The sequence below is a fragment of the Vanessa atalanta genome, chromosome 6 (genome assembly GCF_905147765.1).
Source record: "Vanessa atalanta chromosome 6, ilVanAtal1.2, whole genome shotgun sequence".
In the NCBI taxonomy this organism is placed as follows: Eukaryota; Metazoa; Arthropoda; class Insecta; order Lepidoptera; family Nymphalidae; genus Vanessa; species Vanessa atalanta.
In genome coordinates this window covers 9,192,024-9,216,805 of record NC_061876.1, presented here as the reverse complement: position 1 = coordinate 9,216,805, position 24,782 = coordinate 9,192,024, and the positions used below count along the sequence as shown (strand labels likewise).

The 24,782-nt window shown below is 31.7% G+C and overlaps 2 protein-coding genes across 4 annotated transcripts; one reads left to right on the top strand and one right to left on the bottom strand.

Moving 5' to 3' along the window:
* Nucleotides 1-957: 957 nt before the first annotated feature.
* LOC125065017 (TBC1 domain family member 9) lies at nucleotides 958-14,973 on the bottom strand. Of its 2 annotated transcripts, none has more exons than XM_047672413.1 (19): nucleotides 14,789-14,973; nucleotides 14,506-14,672; nucleotides 13,854-14,021; nucleotides 12,916-13,012; nucleotides 12,246-12,509; nucleotides 11,594-11,858; nucleotides 9,251-9,453; nucleotides 8,431-8,566; nucleotides 7,059-7,338; nucleotides 6,552-6,745; nucleotides 5,123-5,317; nucleotides 4,390-4,539; nucleotides 3,351-3,539; nucleotides 2,835-3,014; nucleotides 2,469-2,677; nucleotides 2,285-2,394; nucleotides 1,984-2,181; nucleotides 1,662-1,771; nucleotides 958-1,538 (listed from the first exon to the last, which is right to left on the bottom strand). In XM_047672413.1, exons 1-19 carry the CDS (start codon nucleotides 14,830-14,832, stop codon nucleotides 1,305-1,307), a joined length of 3,393 nt encoding a protein of 1,130 aa, XP_047528369.1. In that variant the 5' UTR covers nucleotides 14,833-14,973; the 3' UTR covers nucleotides 958-1,304. The 2 variants fall into 2 exon arrangements, with proteins under 2 accessions (XP_047528369.1, XP_047528370.1); XM_047672414.1 differs by having other exon boundaries at nucleotides 959-1,538; nucleotides 8,431-8,554.
* Nucleotides 14,974-18,251: 3,278 nt separating this feature from the next.
* Nucleotides 18,252-24,608, top strand: LOC125064907 (protein rogdi). 2 transcript variants are annotated; one of them, XM_047672216.1, is made up of 7 exons: nucleotides 18,252-18,386; nucleotides 18,474-18,545; nucleotides 18,753-18,884; nucleotides 19,290-19,447; nucleotides 19,842-19,962; nucleotides 20,047-20,253; nucleotides 22,011-24,608. In XM_047672216.1, exons 1-7 carry the CDS (start codon nucleotides 18,351-18,353, stop codon nucleotides 22,077-22,079), a joined length of 795 nt encoding a protein of 264 aa, XP_047528172.1. In that variant the 5' UTR covers nucleotides 18,252-18,350; the 3' UTR covers nucleotides 22,080-24,608. The 2 variants fall into 2 exon arrangements, with proteins under 2 accessions (XP_047528172.1, XP_047528171.1); XM_047672215.1 differs by having other exon boundaries at nucleotides 20,044-20,253.
* Nucleotides 24,609-24,782: the final 174 nt, after the last annotated feature.

The following is a 24,782-nucleotide window of genomic DNA, read 5'->3' as shown; positions in this document are numbered from 1 at the left end:
GATTTTATAAAGCTAAAAGCGACGCATATTGTCTCGTGAAAGATTATATTTAAGTAACAATTTTCGACTAATTATAAGATTATATTTATTCTGTAGTTGATTCGTTTCGATTGTTATAATGTGGAAACCATTAAATTTCGTCCAATAATCAAGTATATAGTAGCATTGTCTAACAAGTATATCTAAATTTTATGGTTTTATAAAACTCCAAGCCTATAAAAATATATAAAGCATACATTATACCGTGACTATAGTATGCTATAGCAATTTTATTTTACTATTTTTTATATGATTTAGTTTTGAGAAAAGCCTAATTTATTGAGAAGCACCATTTATTACGTACATGTACATTATTAGTAATGCGTAAAATGCTATGAAAGAAAGATTCTTTCCTATTGTTAACATTTTCAAAAGTTATTTGTACTCATTTGCGTAATATTTTCGATTTCGTCTTAGTGTTATTTTTATTTTACACAATATTTATGTAATTATTGCAAATTAAAACTCATTTGGTTAATGTTTTTATTTTTTTTTACTTAAATTAACTTATATTTAATATGGCTATGCTTAACTTTATATAAGTAATTTGGATTTCTAAATTTTTTGTTAGTCTTCTCTCATAAAAAATAAAACAAATTATATGAATTTATTATTAATAATAATAATAATTGATATTTTGGAATGTTTTATTTGGAAGTTTATACTAAATATTTCTAAAGTACTTTATATACTAAACTTAATGCAAATTAACTTATAAATAATTATACACAACATAATTATACATGTATTTTAACAAATGATTTTATTACAATGTTTAACTTTAATTTTTTAAAGTCACATTCTGTAGTTTATAACAATGACATAATTTTCGGCAAAGCTAAAAAATCAAATAAGAATAGAAAATTTATTGAAAACTATAAACAAGTTATTTAAAGACATGATGATATTTTTAATTTTTTAATAATTGAAAGCTCAAGGGTTGTGCAAATAACTTTTTAAATTCATTCTGTGGTTTTTTTTTTTATTTTCATATATATAGGAAAAAATAATTTGTTGTCTAAGCTCTATTTTTTTAGATTATAAGTTTATGTTATAAATAGTATGTCATGAGGTATTGGAGACACGAGGATTTTGTATACTTTCAACATGTTTCTTGATTTTTGATTTAAAAACACTGATTAGCCATCTACTTCAATGTTCTAATTTAGGACAACTTTTTATTACAGGATTTTTATATATACTTTACAATTACAAAAGCTTAGCTCTTACCTTTAAATTTCGTATCAATCAAGCGTAGCTATCAACTATGAGACTGAATGCAACCTATCTCGTTGCCTAAGTGCTTCCAAAAAGGGCATTAGAGGTACTTGCTTATTGAAGAACTCCTCTAGTGATGCCTCAGCTAACATTGTAGCTAGAAATTGTTCTAGTGTTATGGACCATGTGTCTTCATCGGAAGGATCACTTTCCTTTGAAGGTGATGGCTGGATGGGTCTCCTGTCTTCGGTGATCTCAGGATTATTACCATTGGGATCAACCTATAAAGTAATATTATTTAACAATCAATAATATTGTAATTATTTTTTTAATATTTCAATTAATTTGATAGGACAACGTACTGATGACTAAATGATGAATAATGTAAATTATAAAATATTGACCTCAATGGTAGGTTGCGCAGCGGCGGCTAGGAAAAGGCTGTCTTGGGACACTTCTCGGTCCAAGGCAGGTCGATGGCCGTTAAGTTCTCCCAGTTGTAGGAGTAATGTACCTATAAACAAAATTCAAGTACCCATCTATATATAAATAAGTAAGTAGAAACGAATAAAAAAGTAATAATTAGTTAAAAATCAATCAAGGTTGTAGGCCCCATCATTCGAGGTCTGAAGGGCCAGAGATGCCTTTAAGCAGTAGGAAGTAGCCCAAAGTCAGGAAGTTGGCAGTTTATAATTCTGGTGTGTGTATACGCGTGTGTTCTCTCACCGGCCCTGGCGACGGCCTCGTACAGCGGCGTGGAGTGGTGCGTGAGGTCGTGCAGCGCGGCCAGCAGGCGCAGGAAGTGCGCGCGCGGCAGCGGCGGCGGCGAGCGCGCGGGCGGCGGCGTGCTGGGCGTGCCCGCGCCCGGCGACGGCAGCCCCGCCAGCGCGCACGCGCGCACCCACTCCGCGCTCGACGCGCTTTCTGACGCCCGACAACATTAGAGGGGAGGAGAAAATTCCGGGAGATCATCACGTAGGAGCGTACGACTGAACGATTTCGGTAATAAATAAATTGATAAACTCACCGCTTTGACCGTAAGCACTGTCGATAGATTTATCCATCGGGTTCCCCTCGCCGCACACTTCGCTTATGGACCGCTGCAACGCCGGCTCCGGTGTGGATGGATTCTCTATACTGTATCAAGAGACGCAACGAGAGAGTCCATTAATGAGCATAGATATGTAACCATCGCGTCGACGGGACCGCACCTGTCGAAGAAGGACAAGGCGTCGGCGGCCAGCTCCTCGCCCGTGTCGGTGTAGCGCGCGGCGCGCAGGTCGAGCGCCGACAGCAGCGGCGGCGCGTGCGCGCAGTACAGCGTGCGCAGGCGGCGCTGCGCGTCGGCGCGCGCGCTCACGCCGAGCGACACGCTCAGCCCGCGCGCGCTCACCAGCCCGTCCTCGTCGTGGTCCATCAGCTGCGGGCGAGCTCCACACTTCAGACCCCGCTCACCTCTACTTGCCATCGCGTGGCTCGTTTGATAGTTACCGTTGTAAAATCATTTATAATATTTTAATCGGATCGAAAATATCAAAAAAGAGATGTTAAACGTGGTCGGTATTTTGATGAGTAACCTTGAACATCCTAGCGGTTATCGCCTCAGCGTAGTCTCCCTTGGCCCAGGGCGACAGGGCCGTGAACAGCGTCTTGAACTGGCCGTAGTCGAGCCTGTAGGCCTCGTACGGAGCCTCGAGCCGCTCGCACGGGACGCGCTTGGCCCAAAACAGCTCTTCGCGGATAACGCTTAGGAGTTCCTGAAAGGAATGTCGTTACGTATGACTTATATGGCCTCGCATAACTTTATAGAAACACAATCTTATTCTGCTTTGTTTCTCCGTCTACATTATTTAGTGTTTTATTATATACCTATGTTCAACATTCTAAATAACTAACAGACGCCGAGAATTACGTTTGTATTAGTCTATTTCTATTGTCTATACATATTTTTAAAGAGCTAGTGTTTGCGGCACATAGTGCTTATTGGTTTGCCTTTTAGAATATCAATGAAAAATGGCAACCACTTACCATCAGATGACCATTAACAAATGTGTATAGCTTGACATTATCACGTAGTTTTTTTATATAGTTACCTGAAGCTCGTCGGGCTCCAATAAGCGATCTTGCTGTAGAGCTCGAAGGGTGTTCCGCTCCAGGCTGTCCTCCAGCTGCCGCACGACCCGCAGGCGGTGTCTTAGTCGCAAGTGCTCGATGGTCTCTCCGCTGACGCTGGCGCCGTATGAGCGGTACGACTGGTACACGAGCTCTTGAATTTTTATAGTCTGGAAGTTGTGTTATGCTTATATTATAACAGCAGCTATGGTACATATATGATGCTTGGCGTCTACAAACCACTAGTTCTTTAGATAGGTGCAAAAAGTCAAACCGACTTCATGGTCCAGTTATCTTATGGTAAAAATTTATTTTTGTATGGTTAAATATATAACAATAGTTAGTCGGCAATAATTGGCACTGCCAAGTCAATGAAATCAGGGAAGACTATTATTACGCAGGCCACATGATATTGCACAAGTCTGTGCACAGACACAGGTGAACTCTCCATACCCCTCACTAATATTCACAATCTAATGGGTCGGCAAATCAGATGAGTAAAGAGTGCAGGCGCAAGTCTAATAATATATTTATGAGCTTTCCGAGAATTTAAAGACTGGAAACTTCAATTACTTTTTCTCAATCTGAATTTTGGTTTGAACCGAGGAACTCGAGATCTGCGGCCTTATATCTAGCCGCTAGACCAATGAAACAGTCGACTATATAGCCAATGGAAGTAGGAAAAAAGATTAACAAACCTTAGATTTACGTATTTCATGCGTTTTGCTAATGACTCAACTATATAGTGCAAAACTAAGAGTTTATTATTAATATATCTTTATTTATAATACAACACTATTACACTGAACTACTAATATCCACATTAATTTTACTTCCAAAATTCCATTGCCATTTTTTCGCAAACCAAAATGTATATCATAGACCGATTAAGCTCTCAACCAATCATATCACGTCAATTTCCTTTCAAATGTAGTTTATTTGGCTTTTTCCTGTTATGGATGGAATAGAATTTAAAGAACAAAGTGACTGACTTGAACAATAACGTGAAATCTTTCTCACCTTCTGTGCAGTTCGAGGTTCGGTGGACAAGGCCATTGCCTCCTCGTTGTAAATGCCTTCAAGATAGTCACTTAAGACCTGCATCGCTTGCCCGTCCTCTATACACTTCAGTAGTTTCTCTCGGTTTATATCCAGAATCGTGAGGGTCACCTTAGAACAATGCATATAATCAACCTAAACGGCCTCATACGGCATTTAATATCGTACTAATATTTTAAATACGACAATGAATGGTACTACAACAATGCTTACGAAATTGAATACCGTTTAAGCCATTGCGACTAAAATTAGTATATATGTGAGCACGGTGAATATTTAATCAAAATCAAAATATTTTTTATTCAAGTAGGCTCATAAAAGCACTTGAACAGCCATCTTATTGTGTTGATATGTAAATGACCTCCGTGGTCGAGTAGTGTGTGTACACCGGTTTTCATGGGTACGCCACTTCGATTCCCGGCCGAGTCGATGTAGAAAAAGTTCATTAGTTTTCTATGTTGTCTTGGGTCTGGGTGTTTGTGGTACCGTCGTTACTTCTGATTTTACATAACGCTTTAGCTACTTACATTTGGATCAGAGTAATGCATGTGATGTTGTCCAATATTTATTTATTTAAAGCTATCACTGTTTCGGAAAGTAGATTCTACCGAAAAGAACAGACAAGAGACTCAGTAGTTACTTTGCTAATAAAACTATATTTAACTTAATAAATTTTTCAACGTGTGTTTCTTACCTGGAATATGACTTTAGCGCCGTCATAGAAGAAACAGTCCATCACATTGACCGCACACTCGTAAGGCATCACGCTGATGAAGAGAGTCAGGAACCACGACAGGGATATCATTTTCATCACCCCCAGTTCGTCTAATTTAGCGTGAAGTTCAGGGAGGTGAGCCTTTGTAAGTTCTTCCAAAACGCCTTGATCGACCTTTGTAAAAAATGTTTAATATGATAAATCTCGTACAAACATAATCTTATATATTAATAACGTAAACCGATTTTTGTCCCAAAGATTGTGGGACGATCGCGGCACATAAAAAATCGGTAAATAGTTTCATTTTGAAGAGCTCCAGACGTATATGTGCAGGAAATTAAAGAGGATTCTTGATTGCAATTTACTAAATTGTTACAATTTACCAAATAATTAATTTTCAAGAGCGGAAAAAAGTTACTGGCCGGTTAGACAGCACGACGGCTGTATAAGGAAAAAAAATGAAATGAAAGGTAAATTGTTTTCGACAAACTCCAACTCTAACTGAACTAATGTATACTATTTGACATAAAAAAAAAAACATTTAAATAATTTTTCATAATGTTGACGATAAATATAGATGAGTGACTTGCAGTTTATAATGAAATAACATCTAAATAAAACCTGCCATAGATTTCGAAATTTCTAAAAAATCTTTTGAATAAATGCGAAGTTTCGCGGACGACCCACTAGTTCTTCTAAATCGTTATTACACAAGAATAAATTAAATATCAATCCTACAGAGGAGACCCGAAGAGAAAGTAATTTTAATATTTCATTAATCAAAAATTCTATAATTTTTGGTTGATGAAATATTACGTAATAAATTGCAAGGGTCCCGTAAGTATTTCTTCATTAGGGGCCATTCATTTATTACGTAAGGCCATTTTTCGCTTTTTTTGACGCCCTCCCCCTGTTTAATATTTATTACGTAAGAATCTAAAGGAAAGAAGAATACACGTTTGATTTATTTTAATATTTATGTGGAAATGGAAATATCGTTTTATACCTATACGCATCCGAATGAACCTCGACAATCGAACCTTTTTCAAATAATTTTAACTTTGAACATTTTTTTTTATCTTACGTAAGAACTATCGAGACTCCTCCCCATCCCCTTGTAAGAAAATATAAGATATGGTCGAACGCCCTCTCCCCCTAAATCGTATTACGTAATAAATGAATGGCCCCTTCCTAAAAACAGTGGGGGACTCCCTTAAAATTAAATGATATTTCTTCTTTACTAAAAACATCCCAAAGGTAAGGAACTCCCTTAAAGTAATGCTTAGGCTTAACTATAGTGATACGTTGAGTTTACCAGTACTTTTGTAATCGATTCCGAAACGTGACGATATGTACTAATCTACGACTGGAATTAAATAAATAATTATATCACATTACACTATCTCACCAGCGCCCCTACGACCCTAGTGTTGTAGTAGTCCGGCAGCAAGGTCTCGCAGATGGTGGCCAGCAGCCAGAAGGCCTGCTCCTCTGGACAATAGATGAGCAGCACGGAGGCCACGATGTTCATCGCCTGGCAGTACCCGATGGTGGGGTTCTTCAGCGCGTATGCGCAGAGCACGCGACGCAATGCTGATATACCTGAGCAGTTCCATTTTACATTCCTTAATTATTTTTATATTGTTCACATTTTAAAGCACGTGCGGATCTTGTTTTTATCACAATAATGCAATTAAATTTAGTATAACCGGAAACTAATCCTACTAATTTATAATTTTTGTGTTATAAGAACAGTTATTACTAAGCGGCAATTATTACATTTCGATTGCGAAAAAGTAACAAATCGTTAATAAAACTGTATATAAAGGTCAAAGAAAATTTTAATACAACATCTAATTTGTGTTTTCACTGTTGCAAAGGAATAAAACCTCAAAAAACTCGATACGAAACATACCAACATCGTTCTGGAAAGCAGGATGTTCGGGCAGAGAGCGATGCAAGTCCCTCTCTATTTCGTCATTCGCTTGATTCTTCGATGACAAGGCCTCGTTCACCAATCTTTCGTAGAGACCCTTGTTCTGAGCTTTTTGTAAAATAGACCCTGAGAACACACTCCACAGTTCGCCACGAAGAGATTCCGGTATACCGTTAACGACCAACTCGCTTCCTTCGGTGGTTCGATACATGCTGACGCCGCGGCCGACTTCAGCCATATGATCCTCCCACTGCTTTTCCTGCAATGAAGACATTTGTCAGATCTGCCTTCTCAATTGCGACTTATATAATCGACTTCAAAAAAAGGAAGTTTTCAATTCAGAACTTTGAGTTGGAAAATCCTTTTTTGATTGAGATGTTATACTTTTATCATATGTTTAAATTTCAATAAAAACACCCGTAAAAGGTAAAAAATATAGGATGGACTCTTTTATTTATAACATATTTTCGTGTTTCATCTTCAAATTGTGTACATTATACGTTGATGTAGTAAGTTTGTTTAAAATGCGTAATATAAAGTTAATTTTGAAGTCCATTACTACATATACTAGAGAAGAATTGATGAGTGTACGACTAAATTAAAAGACAAATTGTACTGTGATACCGATATCACAATATAACACATTTTGTGTTCGTATTAAAGTTAATTATAATGTGTACACGTAGAAGAACTTATTTGAAGAAAATGATTGTTCAGTCTAAAACAGATTCGACAAGATATAACGTTACGTACCCTCAACGTCATAGCCGACAGGGTAGATTTGTTTTACTGCAGCCTGATTGAACTCACAACTATAGCCACTTGAACTATATCATATATAACGTAGACTTATTTTAAATATTGTTAAACGTGCTGTAATATGGAATTAGGACAACAACGCTCTAATTCGATATATAGTTATGAGTATACAGTTTTGTATTATAAATAAATAAACTCAGATTTGAGAAGATTGAAAAATCTGTGAGCGATAATGGTTATTATTTTTTTATTTAAAACACAACATTTTTATAAACTTAGTAACATAGTATTTGTCGTAAACTCAATATAAGTGTGTAGTTTACAACAGAACGGTTTCGCCCTATTTTAAATATGGCAGTAAGAATATAGCTGGGTTAAGCAATTGATTTTTGTAACTTATAATTCTTTACCTTAAATCCAATACAAACTCGTATTTGCCCCTGAATTTATATAAATGTACATAATCCATATTGTGTATTCAAATATAGAATAAGAAAGATTTAATGAAGAAATTCAGAGAAAATAAACTAATGAATAGAACTATAAATACTTATAAAGACATCCTTTACCTACATAAAAAAGCAAAGTTTACCTTCTTCTGCTGTATCTGCTTGATCGTCGAGGTCTGATGAGTCCGGAACAGTATCATGAGAGGAGGTTGCGGCGTCCAGTTTTCTTCTTCGCTCGCGTTATGCTTTTGCGTCTTCGGCTTCTCCCTGTACACATCACTGTTATTCACGAAAACATTTAGAATTTGTTTTTAAGGGTATTATTTAAATTTAAACGTCCAAGATTGTTAGTAGCGTCCTCGATGAGCATTGCGGATTAGATGATGACATGATGCCCTGATGCAAAAACCTGAACTAGACACAATACATTAGAATCGTTTAATAGAAAATCAAAACATTCAATAATGAACTACGAAAAGACAAACGGTTAACAATAAACTGGTAAGATGACAATTTTTTTTAGGAATAAAAACTAACAGCAACTAGCATGAATGTTTTATAAAAAAAGAGACGTGCTGAAGCATACGATTTAATCTTAATTAGTTTTTAGTATCTTCATACATGCACAGAGTCCATAAATCCTCTACTAAATATAAATTGCCAAGAAATTTTGGTCATTTCAAAGTTAAAACGCAAGGTTACGACAATGAGGCATCATTTATTATTTGCTTTGTTATTATGTTGCCATAATTAATTTGACCGTTTGGTATGTTCGGAGTTTCAAGGTCACGGTTTATATTCGTAGAGGAAGATATTTGTTTCAATTTATGTACGTTCTAACCCAATCAATAAATCAGTTTTAAGCTAATATATACAAAAAAAAAAAACAAAACTATTAGTATTAACAACACAATTATAGTAACATGCCCAAATTAATACACATACTAATGAAAATCCACTCACTTTGGCAATTTAGCGAGCAACTCCGACATCTTGTGAACGAGGAAGTCCCTGTCGGATATGTTCCCGAAGAGGAAGCTGGTGTGATGGGCGGTTGTGATGAGGATGTTGCCTGAATCTCCCGAACTCCCCGTGCCGCCTGAATCTGCACGTTCCACTTGGTGGACGTTACGGAGTGGTATAGTTAGGCGGACAAGATGACGTACCTGAATAACATACATTATTAATGACTGTATCTTTGGTCTAGTGGCTAGTTTACAAGTCCGTGGTCCCTGGTGTAATCTCTGGGTCAAGCCAAAAAAACTGTTATTTGGTTCTTTCGAGAAACTTTCTCAAAACATTCAATCTGGAAATTGAGAGAGTTTACACGCCTGTTCCTCGAAGGCCACCTAAAGCCTGCGCCTGAACTCTTTCCGGTCATATTGGGTTTCTCGTCTCATCAGATTAAAGTGCGCTAATGCGATATAATTATCTGTTCGGCGCAGTTTTTAAAAATGGGTTCCGTGACCGAAATTAGTTAGAACTTTATCATAGTAGTGCGAAGGTAGAAGAGCCGAGAGAGTAATTAGATGTTAAGTGGTGATAAATGGTAAAATAATCAACTATTGGTAAAATTAATCTGTTTCAAAAACATTGTTTAAAGCATTTTAATTTTTGGATTCCATTGTATCAGTAGTAACACAAGTTTTTTTAAACTGTTTGTTAATAATTAAATTGACATCACATGACATTAATCGTTAATTAAATTATGAGAAAAATTAATTTATTATGCTAATGGTTCGTTTAGTAAGTTTTTGCATTAGCAGCCCGTAAATGTCCCACTGCTGGGATAAAGGCCTTTTCTCCCTTTGAGGAGAAGGTTTGGAGCATATTCCACCACGCTGCTCCAATGCGGGTTGGCGGAATACACATGTGGCAGAATTTCGTTGAAATTAGACACATGCAGGTTTCCTCACGATGTTTTCCTTCACCGCCGAGCACGAGATGAATTATAAACACAAATTAAGCACATGAAAATTCAGTGGTGCTTGCCTGGCTTTGAACCCGAAATCATCGGTTAAGATGCACGCGTTCTAACCACTGGGCCATCTCGGCTCTTAGTAAGTTTTATAGGCAATAAAAGATAATTCTCCTATAAAATTATTTCATATCGGTATAAAAGCAAATATAGTACAACATTTAAAAAAATGCTTTAGAAACTCTGATGAATTTTAAAATGGTACCCAAAATTATTTAATAAAATTTCTTTTTTATTTGAAATTAGCTTCGTTGAATAAACCACCCGGTGGTGAGTGGTGACCACGATCGCTCATCGTCATTGGCACTGTAAGCAATATTAAGCATGCATCGCTAATGCGTCAACACTTTTCTGAATTAAGATTTCCATCCCATGTGCTTGTTACATTAGCTCAGTTCTCCATCGAACCAGAACGAAAGAATACCAATTATTAATGTTTCGCGGTCGAATATATGGCGTTTGGGTGGTACCTAACTGAGCTGACTGGAAAAATACCCAAACACTATTCAAGTACTATAAACGATATGTTGAATTTAATGAAACGTATATCAATTTATTGTTGTTATAAGTCACATTTATAATTTATACGTAGAGTGTGTCATGTCACGTTTTCGCACTAGACTAGGATAGAATAGAATATATCTGTTTTGTTTTATGACTCATTGAAACATAGTCGATAAAGAAAATTAACTCACGTTGTTTTTATAAATGTTTATGTGTTTCAAATGTTGCATTTGCACAAGATTTTATTACGTCAATCTTATTTTGCTGTCACAAGCCCGTTATTAAATGCTTTAAAACATTAACTCACACTATAAAAAAAAAAGGAGAGGTGTGGAACATCCGGCATTTTCTATATATTATGTATTAAAGAACTAAATAATATTAAATAAAACTGAATATAATAGGAGACAGAGAGAAAGAGAATGAGAGGAAAAGATCTTATCATTGCATGTTAAAAAAAAGTTTCTTCATCGCGTTTGTCAGGTCAGTCTGAACACGATAAACTCAAAACTACAGACCGGATATTCAAACCGTTTTTACCAATCTACAAAAGGAAGGTTTAACACGTAAATATGTTGATGATTATTGAAGATGTCGGATAAAATTATGCCGAATGGAAGCTTAACCACCAACCGAAATATATGTTTTTTTGGGCTCCCATAGAACACACATGATTTCTTTTCCCGTTTTTATTGATATAATGGTACGGAACCCTTCGTGCACGAGTCCGACTTGGCCAGTTCTTATTCTTCCCGTCACAAGATGGTACGATGGCTAGTAAAGTTTATAAGTAAGACCGTTAATGATTAAGGAATCATACTCACTCGGCTGTCGAAACAAATGAAATTCTGTGACAAATACAATCTTCCCCAGTTATGTCGTTTATTATACGGCGTCCACAGCGTACATTCCTCAGTTCCATCCAACTTTTCCGTGTGAGGCAAACGAAAACGCAACGTGTATAAATTCGATTGTTTCCTTGCGTCTAAATCTCGTTTAAGAAAAGACGGCTTTTTGGGTACATTTTTACTCAACTTAGTTAGCAAATCTTTGTCAATGTTAAACGAACCAGACTTATCATCAATTAACCTGGAACAAGGTTAACATGGTTATTATGAGATATTATATTTTTCCATGAATCATTTCAAACGCAGACCATAATTTTCTAGGCGCAACTTCACCCACGTGGGGAAGGGGGAAGAAGAAAGGTGCAGGATTAGGTTTGCTTAAAATTAGCTTCGCTCAATTTCGACACCAACCACTAAATCATTTGGATTTTCTGGCAAGTAGTTCTCAAAAGCAGCCCGCTGTTTACTCTCCTGTGACTTATCTCCAGTCTTGTCAGATAGCTGTACGACATTAGTGATCTTCACTTATTTTTCAGTTATATCCTCATCATCCCTACCCTACCCACGTTACTTTAAGCCTCAGAAATAAGTATATATTATAAAATAAATTATATTTATTTGTACTCACTGTTTCATTGCAATATTTGCCAATTGCTGCATAAGTGCAAATGTTTCATTCTTCTTTAAAAACATAGTAAAATAATGTTCACCGTCCCTCGTTACCATTTTAATTGAATCGGGGAATAGTAAGCTGTTTGTTTTAGCGAGCTCAGTGACATCCGCCCAACGTATCTTCAGTGCCGTCTTGCGACCAAATATGTATGAATAGAAGCACATGTAGTGAACGGAAAGATACATCCAACCTTGACGAGGCATTTTACCCTTCCAATAACTGTAAATAAAGATTTATTAAACATATGAACATGAAACTGAATGAAACAAAATAAAATTGTATGCAAACATATTGTATGTGATGGTAAACATGACTCTGTGCTACAATAGTAAAGCTACTCAATAAATAACTTCACACAGTTGATCGATAAGCACAAAGTACCCTTAAATGCAGTTTTGGATACTACGACAACATAATACAGCCAAAACTACAGGAATTATTGTAAAATCATTGTAGTAGTTTCTTAAAACTCTTAAGTGCTTTATAAAATTACATAAGAATCGACCAGTGTTGGCCATACTATTCTCGATATTTTAAAAAAAAATATGACTTCATAAATATTTCTGTCTGATTTTAATAAAATGAATATATTAATTGATTTATTTAAATATATATTGTAATTTACCTGCAAGAATAATAACAGACCAATTTTTCGTCCTTTGGCATTGAAAATCGTTGATGAAATTCATAGACAACATTTTTATATGTGATGGTATCTTCATCTAAAAATTAAATTTAATTAATTTTTTTACTGAGATAATTATCTTAAAAAATATTAGTAATAGTACTATTACTATAGTTATATAGTTGGACCAGCAAATGAACCACCTGATGGTGTTCAGCGATACTCATAGAAATTTCATATTTCATAATGAAAAAAATATCAATCATAATTCTCATAACCAATGCCCCATCAACCTTGGGAACTAAGATGTTATGTTATGTTATGTCCCATATGCCTGTAGTAACACTGACTCACTCACTTGGAACTGGAATAAAACAATAATGAGTGTAGCTATTTGGCAGTAGAATATAAGATACGTAGGTGATATTTACCCAGTTGGGCTTGCACAAAGTCATACTACCAATTACAAATATTCTTCAGTGAACTTCACTTAATCTGAATGAATAATTGTAATTTTTTCTTAGTGAAACATTTATAATAATTATCTCATACCATTTTATTACTTTATACTGAATTTACTCATTGGTCTAATAATAAGTTTTCTTTATAGTTAAAATGTAAATACATTTCTTGAGAAAAACTTAAACCTATTGTGATTGTTAAATTAATTTTAATTAAATAAATATTAATTGATTTAATAACCATGTTCACCACCATGGTAAAAATATAAATAAAAAAAAACCTATTAACAATAATAAAATTTAAGTTTTAGTCAATCTTGAACAGAATTTCTTAGGGTATTTAAAGATTTGGCTGAAGGTTGTGGGATTGCTGATTAATTGGCTTCGGACAGTAATCAACCTTTAGTCCTGCACTATAAATTATACAGTACAATAGAACTAACATCAGCTATTGAATAATTAAGAAGGAAAAATCACCTTCAGTAAAATTTTCTTGCTCGGTTGCAATGATAGAGTTGATTTTGCAACAGACAAATTTTGTTATTTCTTCTTCAGAATCGAATGAATGCAAAGTTGCGCTTACATTATCAAATAGCCACTGCCAATCTTGTCGTATCTCTTGCTCGGTTAATGCTGTTGCAATGACTGTAAAAATGTAATATATTAAATATAATCAATTTCTTTTTTTTTTATTTAAAATATGTGTGATATTGTTTTAATACTTAGAAAAACTGTAATATCTGTTTATTTAATGTACAACCGTCAACAATATTTTGTTTACATAAGCTAACAAATATTCTATATATTTGTAGAACACTGATAGATATGTAAATTTGTATACATATATTCCAGCCCTATAAGATTTTAATGGGTTAGTGTAAATGTTAAAAAAAAAGAACACTTTTAGTAATTTTGAGAAATGTCACACTCAATACTTCTTTTTTAACATAAAAAAAAATAAGATCAATATAACAAAGCACAGTTTAATAATTAGTGTACAATTTACGATTTATAATTCAACATATTATGTAAGGAACGCAAAGATTAATTGAATAGTCATAGTATGTAACATATGATGGAAAAGTCTCAGTATTATAATTTAACAGTATAAGTAATATAAAGTACATACCATAGTAGATTTCAGAATTAGGCGTTTGATGTAATATTCTAAAAGGAGCTGGCTTCGTATCGCGTACACTGTCTAATGTACCCACCAGAAGCGACGATAGTCCTTTCGATTTTCCATGTCCTTTTCTTCTTTGCAGAACGAAATACAGTGTAGTTTCATCATTATCCCTATGAAAAAATTTAATGTAATTAATCAATATCAAAGCTATCAAAATAAATAAAAAAACACAGAATCATTTATCGTCATTAACGATGAGTAAGAAATAAATAAAACAAATAATTACCACAAAGGGGTCTTCAAAAATATTTCTTGAGGTTTTACCCACATTTTTAATACTTTTAAATGTATAATGACCTAGCATAGCTAAACATGCTAAGGATATTCAATTATTTGTTTCGTTTTGATATATTTATAAATGAAATAAACACCAATAAACTCGAAAACTCGAAGGACTGCCAAAAAGCAATAATGATAAGTTTCGTTTGACAGTTCGTTTTAGGATTGCCATTTTCCATTGTCTAATTTGGATATTTACCACTATCCAACAATAAAACAGCTGTTACAATTAAACAATCCAAATCGTTCTATATTGTGTAGATATATGACACTGTTTCAATTTTATTATAATTGGAACGAAGTTGAGATGAGATGAGAGAAAGACGGAAAAAAATCTCACGAAAAGTTGTAAAGACACTTTTTGCTATAGTAAGTGTCATATCCTTTCTTATAATGTTGTTTCTTAGCAACGTTGTATTATTATGTCATTAAAAATGTATTAAATAAAAATGCATGATTTGAAATTACCAATTATTATTTATTTAGTAAAAACATATTAGCACGCATTGGAGCAGCGTGGTGGAATATGCTCCAAACATTCTCCTCAAAGGGAGAGGAGGTCTTTAGCCCAGCAGTGGGAAAATTTACAGGCTGCTAATGCTAAAAATAGTAAGCTATTGTAAGCTGTGCGGCGGCGTGCGCATATTTCTCTGCCTGTCTCTATCTCTCTCTTATAGAAAGCAAGCCAGAATTTTCATTTCTATTTCGCATTGAACAGTGTAGTGTCGCGACGATTATTTTTGTTGAGGGTATACAGGTTTTTTGTACATAATAAATAATAATTTCTTATAATAATAAGAACTTAGTTCCATCCGGGTGTCCCTTGACACCTCTCAACTTTTTTGTTATGTTATCGGTAAAATATAATTTCTTAAGAAAAATAAAATCACTGGTTTTATCGTCATTTATTATTTTTCATTAATTAATAGGACTAAGTTTTAAGAAATTCTTCCTATATATATATATCTTTTTTTAACTACCCACTAACTGAAAATTAATGAAATGTGTTTCTAAACTTGTACACCGTGTATCTCCTGTGATCATCAGATATACAATGCACAAGGCACAAGTAAAAATACTAAAATAACTATTTTTTAACTAAATCAAGTGCACTCACACGGTTCAATTTCAATTATATATGTATTACTAGCCCTTGCCGTGTTTTGAAATCAAAAGACCTCGAGACTTGTAATAAGCCACAAGACCTATTGAACGGTTTTAGCAATATATAAATATCTACAGTCAGTAAGCAAGACATACTTTAAATTAAAAAAAAAATGCACCTATTAGTATGCTTAAGTTAGCGGGGCAGAACAAATTTTATAACTTTTGTACTATTTCCCCTTTTCGTTAACTGTTTTTATTCAACGATAACATTTTTTTTTTATAATTTAACAACTATACATACATATAACAATTATACATTTTTCGATTTTTAAGTTTTATTTTATATCGACCTTATCTTTCTACTTAAAAAAAAACCAAATAGTGATTAAGAGAAACATGTTTTTAAGTAAATTGATCTTCTCCCGTCAGCTTAATACAGCTATTAAACTTTTTTTAAATAGGTATAAAAAAGTATTTCGTATTGTTAGGTATAATAAAACTAATTTGATAAGGATTTTTTATTTATTATTTTATAATTAGAGTATGATTAACCCTTAATCAGGCCCCATGTGCACTGACATTAAAACATATTTTTAAATATGGTGTGTTCTTAATTTTTACCTGTACAATGTATACCTAAGATCTGTCTCTAAAAAAATATTTAAATTGGATATATAAGACGAAAAAAGTGGTCGTATTATGTAAGCACTATGCCTGTTAAGGAGCGCTCTGTCGTTTTATAATTTGCTTCCATTATCTCTATTTTTAATATTAAATATTAAATTTATTATTATTTATATATTTTTATAGGTGTTTTATTTTAAATATTTATCGACGCTTTGTCTCAAATAGATATATCAATATCGGATGAAAATATAACAAAAATTGTTAGATGTTTGAAATGTGGTCCTGCTACGTAGTTTTTTATTGTCTACGTGGTACTGCGGCAATAAATGAAGTGTTTTGTAAAAAACCGTGGCACCACCGTCACATTTTTTTAATCAATGATTAAATTGAATTTTTTTTCCGCTACTTGAAGAATGTTATATTTGTTATAAAAAACTTAATTTAAAATTATATTTTTATTTCAAAATCATCTCTTGTATAATGGAAACAGTGTCCATAACATACTACCGCCAGACTGGTATAGGGCGTATAATGACCACTTTCTTCAATGTTTTGAAATGAATTGCTTAGTAAAAAATGTTTAGCTTCATACAAAAGATACAAATATTGGTACTCAAATAAAGTAATCAAATAAAAACAAAATTTTATTAATGAAAAAAAAAGACAAAGATCACTATAAAACTCCAATTACCTAGATAGGTGGTCGATAAATAGTACTATGCCTGATTAAGGGTTAAAAGATGTTAGTAATACATTAATGATGTTCTTTTTCAGCAGCTCGGCGTTGTGTTTCAGCCCAAGATCTCTTATTTTCTTCAGAATTTGCTAAATTATGTATTTTACTAATAAGGTAAAAAGCTACTAAGCATCCTAACGGATAGTACATCCAAATATTGTTATTTTTCATATAAAAGAAATATGGAAACTGTGCAAGTTTAGCTGACATAGTATACGGAAATTTCATGTGACGTCCAGACTTTCTGAAATTGAAATATATTTTTTTATGCTTTAATTGATTCGTTTTATTAATGATCTCATTAAATATTGTCAACATTATGATTCACAGGTATTTAAGTTTTCGATTGCGATGTTATTGATGTTTTATTTTTTTGGACTGCACCTTTTATAATTAAAAATCTTAACACAGCTTACTATTTTATAGTTTTTAAGGAGTAATAATAATATAAAAAAATTCTACTGTAAAAATAAATTAAAAAAATACCCTGCTATATATCCTTTATCTCGGCATATAGTTTCAAGTTTCGTAAAAAATGCTCGCATTTGGTTGGGAAACACCATTTTAAAAAAATATTCTTTTAATTTTATTGATCGTGTTGCGTCTATTAATCGTGTTTTTTCTCCTTTTGGTGTGAAAATATGTTTTATTTGTGATGATGACTAATGTCAGTCTAAATAAAATTTAACAAATAATAAAGAGTATTTAACAATTTTTATTTTTTTTTTTGTGATTCGTTTGTTTATGCTTAGTGTAGAAATAATATTATATGGGATCGTTTAGTTAAAAAAATTAATAGTAAAATTAAATAATCAACAACATGGTATTATTTTTCCAAGACTGAAATTTGAAAATATTTTAACGTAGTTTTTTTTAACTTGGCAATTTTTATTATAGATATAGATTATAGACAAGAAACATCAGACAAGAGTAGGATTAGACAAGACAGGCAGAAGTACTTGGTGACGGGATTAAAGTGCTTTTTATTTAAAAATACGAAAATTTACATTTAATTACAGACTATTATTAAATTTTTGAAATGAATGACAACGAAAAAGAAGAAGCTGCGAACTTGGTAGGAAATTTCAATATTCTATCAATTCAGTGTCACGTCCTGCTGAATTATGAACACTTACTCATTCAATACATTAATTTATTTTAGAAAGAGGAGTTTGAATGGGTTCTTCGTGAGGAAGTTCACGCTATATTACATCAGCTCCATTCAGTCTTAGTGGTTAGTATAACTAGCGGAATAATTATTATTAATTCTATATCTTATTTACGTTATGTATGTATACTCTATATTTTAATTTACATAAAATAAACACGATAAACAAAAATACTAATATGAATAATTATTAGATACTTTTTAAATTTTTAATTTAACTGTGAGTTAAATTAAAAAGAAATACCTATTTGATATTTTTTTTTGAATTGCCAGGAATGTGCACACAGATTTCCAGTACCGTTATATGGAAATGAAGGTCAAAAACAAGATAAATTCATTTTAACATCACAACCTGAACAGTTAAAATGTATTGTTACTTTAACTGGTGACAGCATAACTCATGCAGTAAGTAATATGAATTTTGATATAATAAAAATAATAAATTTTAAATGGTCTGAAGGTGATTTAACCAAATGAAATTATTCCAATCTATAGTTTCTGTTTCCTTATTGGGATATTTTTTTTTTAACTAAAATATATTTAAAACATCTTTACTATAATATAGTTATTTATTATTTAGTTTATTAATAAAAGTGCCCATTTGAGTGTAAGAACTACATAATAAAAAAATATTACTGATTTCTAATACATTTTATGTTGCAAGAATTCTTTATCACTGTAAAAGTATGCTATTTATCATAACTGAAAAAATTAGGTTTAAAAACATTATGTAATATGTTCTGGATTTTTATTGTTTAAAACTTTAAATAAAACTTTCCTTATTACTGATGTTCTGTTTTGCTTATCAAGGATATTAGTTTCAAAGTATTGAGACAGATGCACACAATATGCCGGACATCAATTAATCAGGATGGACCCTGGAAGTTACAACAGATCCAAGACGCAGCTAATCATCTTCAGCAGGCCATTGGCTATATTGATAATGTGGACAAACACTATGTCTTTAGGTATATTTTCAATAATATGCCCCTTAATTCTTGAGTTATATATATTATGTAAAATATATTTTTGCAAATGGTCAAAACGGTTTAAAATACGCTATATAAACATATACATATAGATTGACAGCAAAAAACTTGGCCAATAAAGTAATACATATTTTATTTCATTGGATGGTGTTGTGTAGAAATGCTTTATCCCAAAGACACAACTAATAAATGTGAAAAGTTATTAAAATAATATATATAACAGGGTTACTGTCACTAGAAAAACTATTTTTTATTATGAATTTTAATAGATTTTTTGTGTTACTGTGGATTAAAACATTACTCAAAAAAAAAATGTATCAAAAATTGAACTAATGACATTACATTTGATATAAATAAGGTAATGTTATTGCAGATCTTCAGAGGAAGTGTTACACATTATACAATGTTTGCTAGGCTCGTTACAAAGAGCTCGCACTGCCCTAGTCTTACCGAAGAAGAAAGCAATAGATGAGCTCATGAAGAGTAGGAATATGGTAAAATCTTTTACTAACTAAACATAAATATTTTTATAAAAAAATAGATTATATATGACACCAATATTTTTATTCTTTCAGAAGGCTCTTTCACCTAATCTACCTGAAGACTTGGCAATATCATTCTACATACAGTCACACAAATTGATATTTGTAGCATATCAGTTGAGTTCTGTTCATGGAACTATGCGCATAGACTCATGCCAAGCAGACTGTGCAGTGCCTTGGCTGAGTGATGTCCTATTCATGTTGACAGCTGCCTTGCACATGTGTCAACAGCTTAAAGATAAGGTATGTATGTATAACCCGCTTTACAAAATTTGGTCAAGTTTACACTTTTATGATCTTGATATTGTATATTATGGCAGTTTTAACAGTTTAATTTCATTATCTCCACATAGATAACAGTGAAATGTCATTCCAAATTTTAATTGAGAAATATATTGTTATATCTGATTAAATAAAATTTCATATTAACATCAATTTTTAACAATTTCTTTATGGTTTTTCTATCTAATCCAAATGTAATATACTTCCTACTATTCAAAAAATTGGAGGGAGGGAAAATAAACTTGAATGTCTAAAATTAACTTTGCAAGTGCGGAACCTTTTTTGGAATCAATTTAAATAATTTTCACCTAATATTTTGTTTATTAGGTAATTTGTAAGTTTTTATTTCCGAAAGAGATTTTGTTCTGTGAGGCAAAAACAACTCCTAATATGGATAATTTTGGTTAATAGCATAGTGATCATGTTTTTTCAAAAATTTGAAAACCTTCAATAAAACTTATAATGTTGTCAGTTTTTCAATGAAAAAACGTAAAATAAAATTTTGCAAATTTTCCTTAAATGTTCAATAAGCCATAGATAATCAGATGGCGCGTAATGATAAGATTCCAATATTTGATTAATTGATATACAACGAAATGTAACCATATCATAAAAATATTCAGATAAATAGTTCTCACGTAATTATTACATGACGTTTTTAATGAGTATTTATTGGTGCAATGTCCGGCCGGACATGGCACCGATAAATACTCATTTGCTTTTTATTCTATCACTAGGACTATTACCATTACGTCGTTTATATGTATGGCCATTTACTATCTGTAAAATATCTGCTGTTTAAACTTGTATGAACGAATTACTAGAACAACTATTCATTTTTATTACGAACTTGAATTTTATATTAATTAGCAAGGTCATTTTAAGTTACCAAAATATAATTTAAAGAAGTTAGTTGATATTTATTTATAGAATACAAATATGAAAGAAAAATAAACTTTAAACATGGGCGTAGGCTTATCGTAGTAGAAATGACGTGCTTTGGGAAATCCCGCTGCTTAATTAACCGAACCCTAACCTTAATTATGAATTAAACATTTAATATATTATTTTCACTGGCCGTTTTTATAGAATTTTCGGGTTTTTCCAGAGTTGATTTCTCAAACACACAACGATTTATTCAACTGCAATCACTTACAAAGAGCTTAAATGTTTATATTTGATATTTTATTTAATAAAATATACTGAAATAATGACAAATTTTAATAGTTTTAATATACATTGGATAAAATACAGTATGACTATTAAAACATAGTTCTGTGTTTGATAAGAGGGATAGCACTCAACTAAGGTTATCAAATTTCGAGTGGTCAAGCTAGTTGTGACCTTTTACTCAACAATTCTTATCTAGATGCTAAGAAAATATTTTATTCTATACAAAGATGTATTAAATCGTTTATATTTATATTGCATTTCTAAATATATGAGATTATATTTTTATTAATTGCGAAGTTATATCGTGAATACATGTTAAAATATTTTTTTCCAAATGTACATGTATAACAGCTGTGATTGAAATGGGAACATGTGGTATGTTTGTTAGTCATTTGTTTTTAGTAAATCAACATTTTTGCTGTACACTATAATAGTATACAAACAGTTACAAAATCATAAAAGTAATGTTTTAACACTAACTAAGGATAGATATAATAAAATGTATGAATATATATATCTTAATGATGATCTTTGTAACTTTTCAGCTCTGTGTCTTCTCTCAATATAAAGATTTCACCGTTGGATCAAGATCTGCTTCTATGATATTAAATTAAACCAACTAAAATCAACTTTTACACTTGTCAACACAGTTTTATTGTCATCTCTCATTATTCGAATTAAATTATTTCAAATTCTTCAAATTCTCTTATTTATTATAATGAAGTTTTCTTTGAAATAATTATTTCACAAAGCCAAATAAAAGCATTATTGTGAAGACTCTGTTGATGAGTGTAAACATGCATGTATTAATTTAATATATAGTTATTGAGTCCATTGTTGATATTCTTGTTGACTTTGTTGTAATATTTGTACCATAATGTATATTTATAATGTTAATATAACATAAGTATATTTAGTAAACCATGTAAAATTTAATTCAATAATGTTTCTGGTGTAAAAGATGTATTCCTGGTGTACTATAAAATTTATATTATGCTCTAATATTTTTTAGCATTTAGATTTTATTTAGTTACAGTAACTATTTATTTTTTATTATTTACCAGTATTTGAAAATTTCTGTTATTATGAAAAGTTTACAGAATTGCAGATAATAACAGAAGAGTAACGGCCTTACACATAAAAGTTTAGTTAAACATTGATTTATCCTTTTCTCTCATCATTGATTTGACAATCTATAGAAGACAGCAATTTTAGGTAAAATAATATCAACCTTGTATGATCCATTGGTAAGTATGCAATGCTTTGTCTCTGTCGAACGTCAAATTATCAATGTGACAAAGAGAAAAATCTGTGTGTTTCAACTGATATGGTAATGTTGGTGAGGCGGTTAATCATTAGAATTGGAGGCTACTATGATATATAAAAAATCAGATTTGATGTTTGTTAAAAATTACATATATGTATTATGTTTTTAAATGTACTGTTTATACAGATAAGATCTGAAAATAAATTGAAATCTTTTTTATATGTATTATTTAGACCATTGAAAGGTATTTGCGAACAAATCAATGCTACCTTATCACATTTAACATTACTAATGCTTATTTACTCGAATTCTAATTGTGTGTACAATCATATTAATTGATTCAAGTACATTTTCCATGGTATATTTAATTTAATCTGCACATACTATGTTGTATATAATATAACTGTATATCTTTAAACATATTTTTTGGTTGTTTAGTACAGTACAGTTAAATGTCACAAATAATATAATTCAATAAATCAGACTTTCTTTGTATTATACAGCAGGAGGGGATCTGATAACCGATAAGTTTGTCGGATTTTTGTAATCAAAGAGAAATGTTCTACACATACAAATGGGTCAATGGTCACAGAATCAGTATGAATAGTATGGTTTTATATGTACAAAGCAATATTAATAATATACATGTATTTTAACAAATGGGACAATCTCAAAATTCGGGGAATACCGAAAATTATTAAATTAGGTATTTAATATTTTTATAGTAAAAAAGCAGCTCCATATTGAAGCCAAGCTTAGACAGCTTAAGAATGGGCAGTAACGACATATTATTATCGTCTTGACGCCATGATAATATCCCGATATAGTTGTTTTTGTAAACTAAATAATGACTCTACAAGTAAGAGTCTGCTAATATAAAGTATTATGTATTAAAAAAAGCTTTTTGATGCAGCAATTACCAAGTTTTATTATTCTTTGTAAATTGATCTAATAATTTGATTCGATAATATACATATATGTATTTTTTATATTATTAATTATGAGGCTGAAATAATGGCGAAATATTTGAAAATCAACTATCAACATGTCAAGTTATATTTATAAGTTTATTCCTACATTAGTGGCTTTACTTTAATAACATTTTGTAGTATATGAACATTTAAACAGGACACTATTATTATTTAAGTGCTCTCATAGAACGTCGAATTGCTTATGTATTTATTCAATGAAAAAATAATCACAATTTTAGTACATTTTGATGTAACTTGCTCTATGTATTTTTATAATGAATGCTGCCTTTGAAATAGCAATAGTTCAAATATTTTAATAGATAGTAAATTAACAGTGAAAAGTTGCATTTTTATAATTATGATGGTGGATAAAAATGTGATAATATCTATAAGTGATAATGTACTTTATTGTGCAATGTCCCCTATTTTATTGATGATTACATGACTAGATTTCAATTGTTCTATTATAAATGGTGCCGATATGAATCTGTCTACATGTCGATAATCAATGTATTTTTTAATTTTATTTAACGATTTTATAGTTTTGAACTAAGGTATAATATTATGGAATTGGAAATATATTAATATTGTATTTAAAAGCACTTATAATAAATAAAATTGTTCAAGCACTTTCTGAGATGATAGTAGAAGTTATATAGTAGTTTTAATGTTTTATTTAATAATAATTTCTCTTCTGTAACACTTTTTTCAAAGCTCTATAATCAATTGTGATAACAACATAGTTTTTAATTTTAAAATTATTGTGTTAAATTTCAGTCTTTTAAGTAACTTGCATAAGTTATTCAACAAACAACATTTGACATGTTTGACAATAAAATAATTATGTAGTATTACTAAAATAAGTAGCAAAAAAAATATACTATTGCATAACAGTTCTTGTGGTCGTGTTGTATTTAAATAAATTGAAATGTTATATGTGTTTTTATTATTTTAGTAATTTTAGTTATTGCATTTAGGTTGCTATATAACATATATTTAGAAGATTCCTTTAGAACTAATAAAAAACAAAACAAAACCGCGCTTACATTTTTCTTTTTGGGTGTACAAAATGTGTGTTG

What these genes read in the sequence shown, in the direction of transcription:
- LOC125065017 (XM_047672413.1), bottom strand. Translation starts at nt 14,832, where the DNA reads ATGTGGGTAAAACCTCAAGAAATATTTTTGAAGACCCCTTTGTG. An exon ending in TGGAGCCCGACGAGCTTCAG is followed by an intron (nt 3,015 to 3,350) that starts GTAACTATATAA and finishes CATTCCTTTCAG; the next exon opens with GAACTCCTAAGCGTTATCCG. An exon ending in CGAGGCCGTCGCCAGGGCCG is followed by an intron (nt 1,772 to 1,983) that starts GTGAGAGAACAC and finishes TTTTGTTTATAG; the next exon opens with GTACATTACTCCTACAACTG.
- LOC125064907 (XM_047672215.1), top strand. Translation starts at nt 18,351, where the DNA reads ATGAATGACAACGAAAAAGAAGAAGCTGCGAACTTG. An exon ending in AAGAAGAAGCTGCGAACTTG is followed by an intron (nt 18,387 to 18,473) that starts GTAGGAAATTTC and finishes AATTTATTTTAG; the next exon opens with AAAGAGGAGTTTGAATGGGT. An exon ending in GTCAACAGCTTAAAGATAAG is followed by an intron (nt 20,254 to 22,010) that starts GTATGTATGTAT and finishes GTAACTTTTCAG; the next exon opens with CTCTGTGTCTTCTCTCAATA.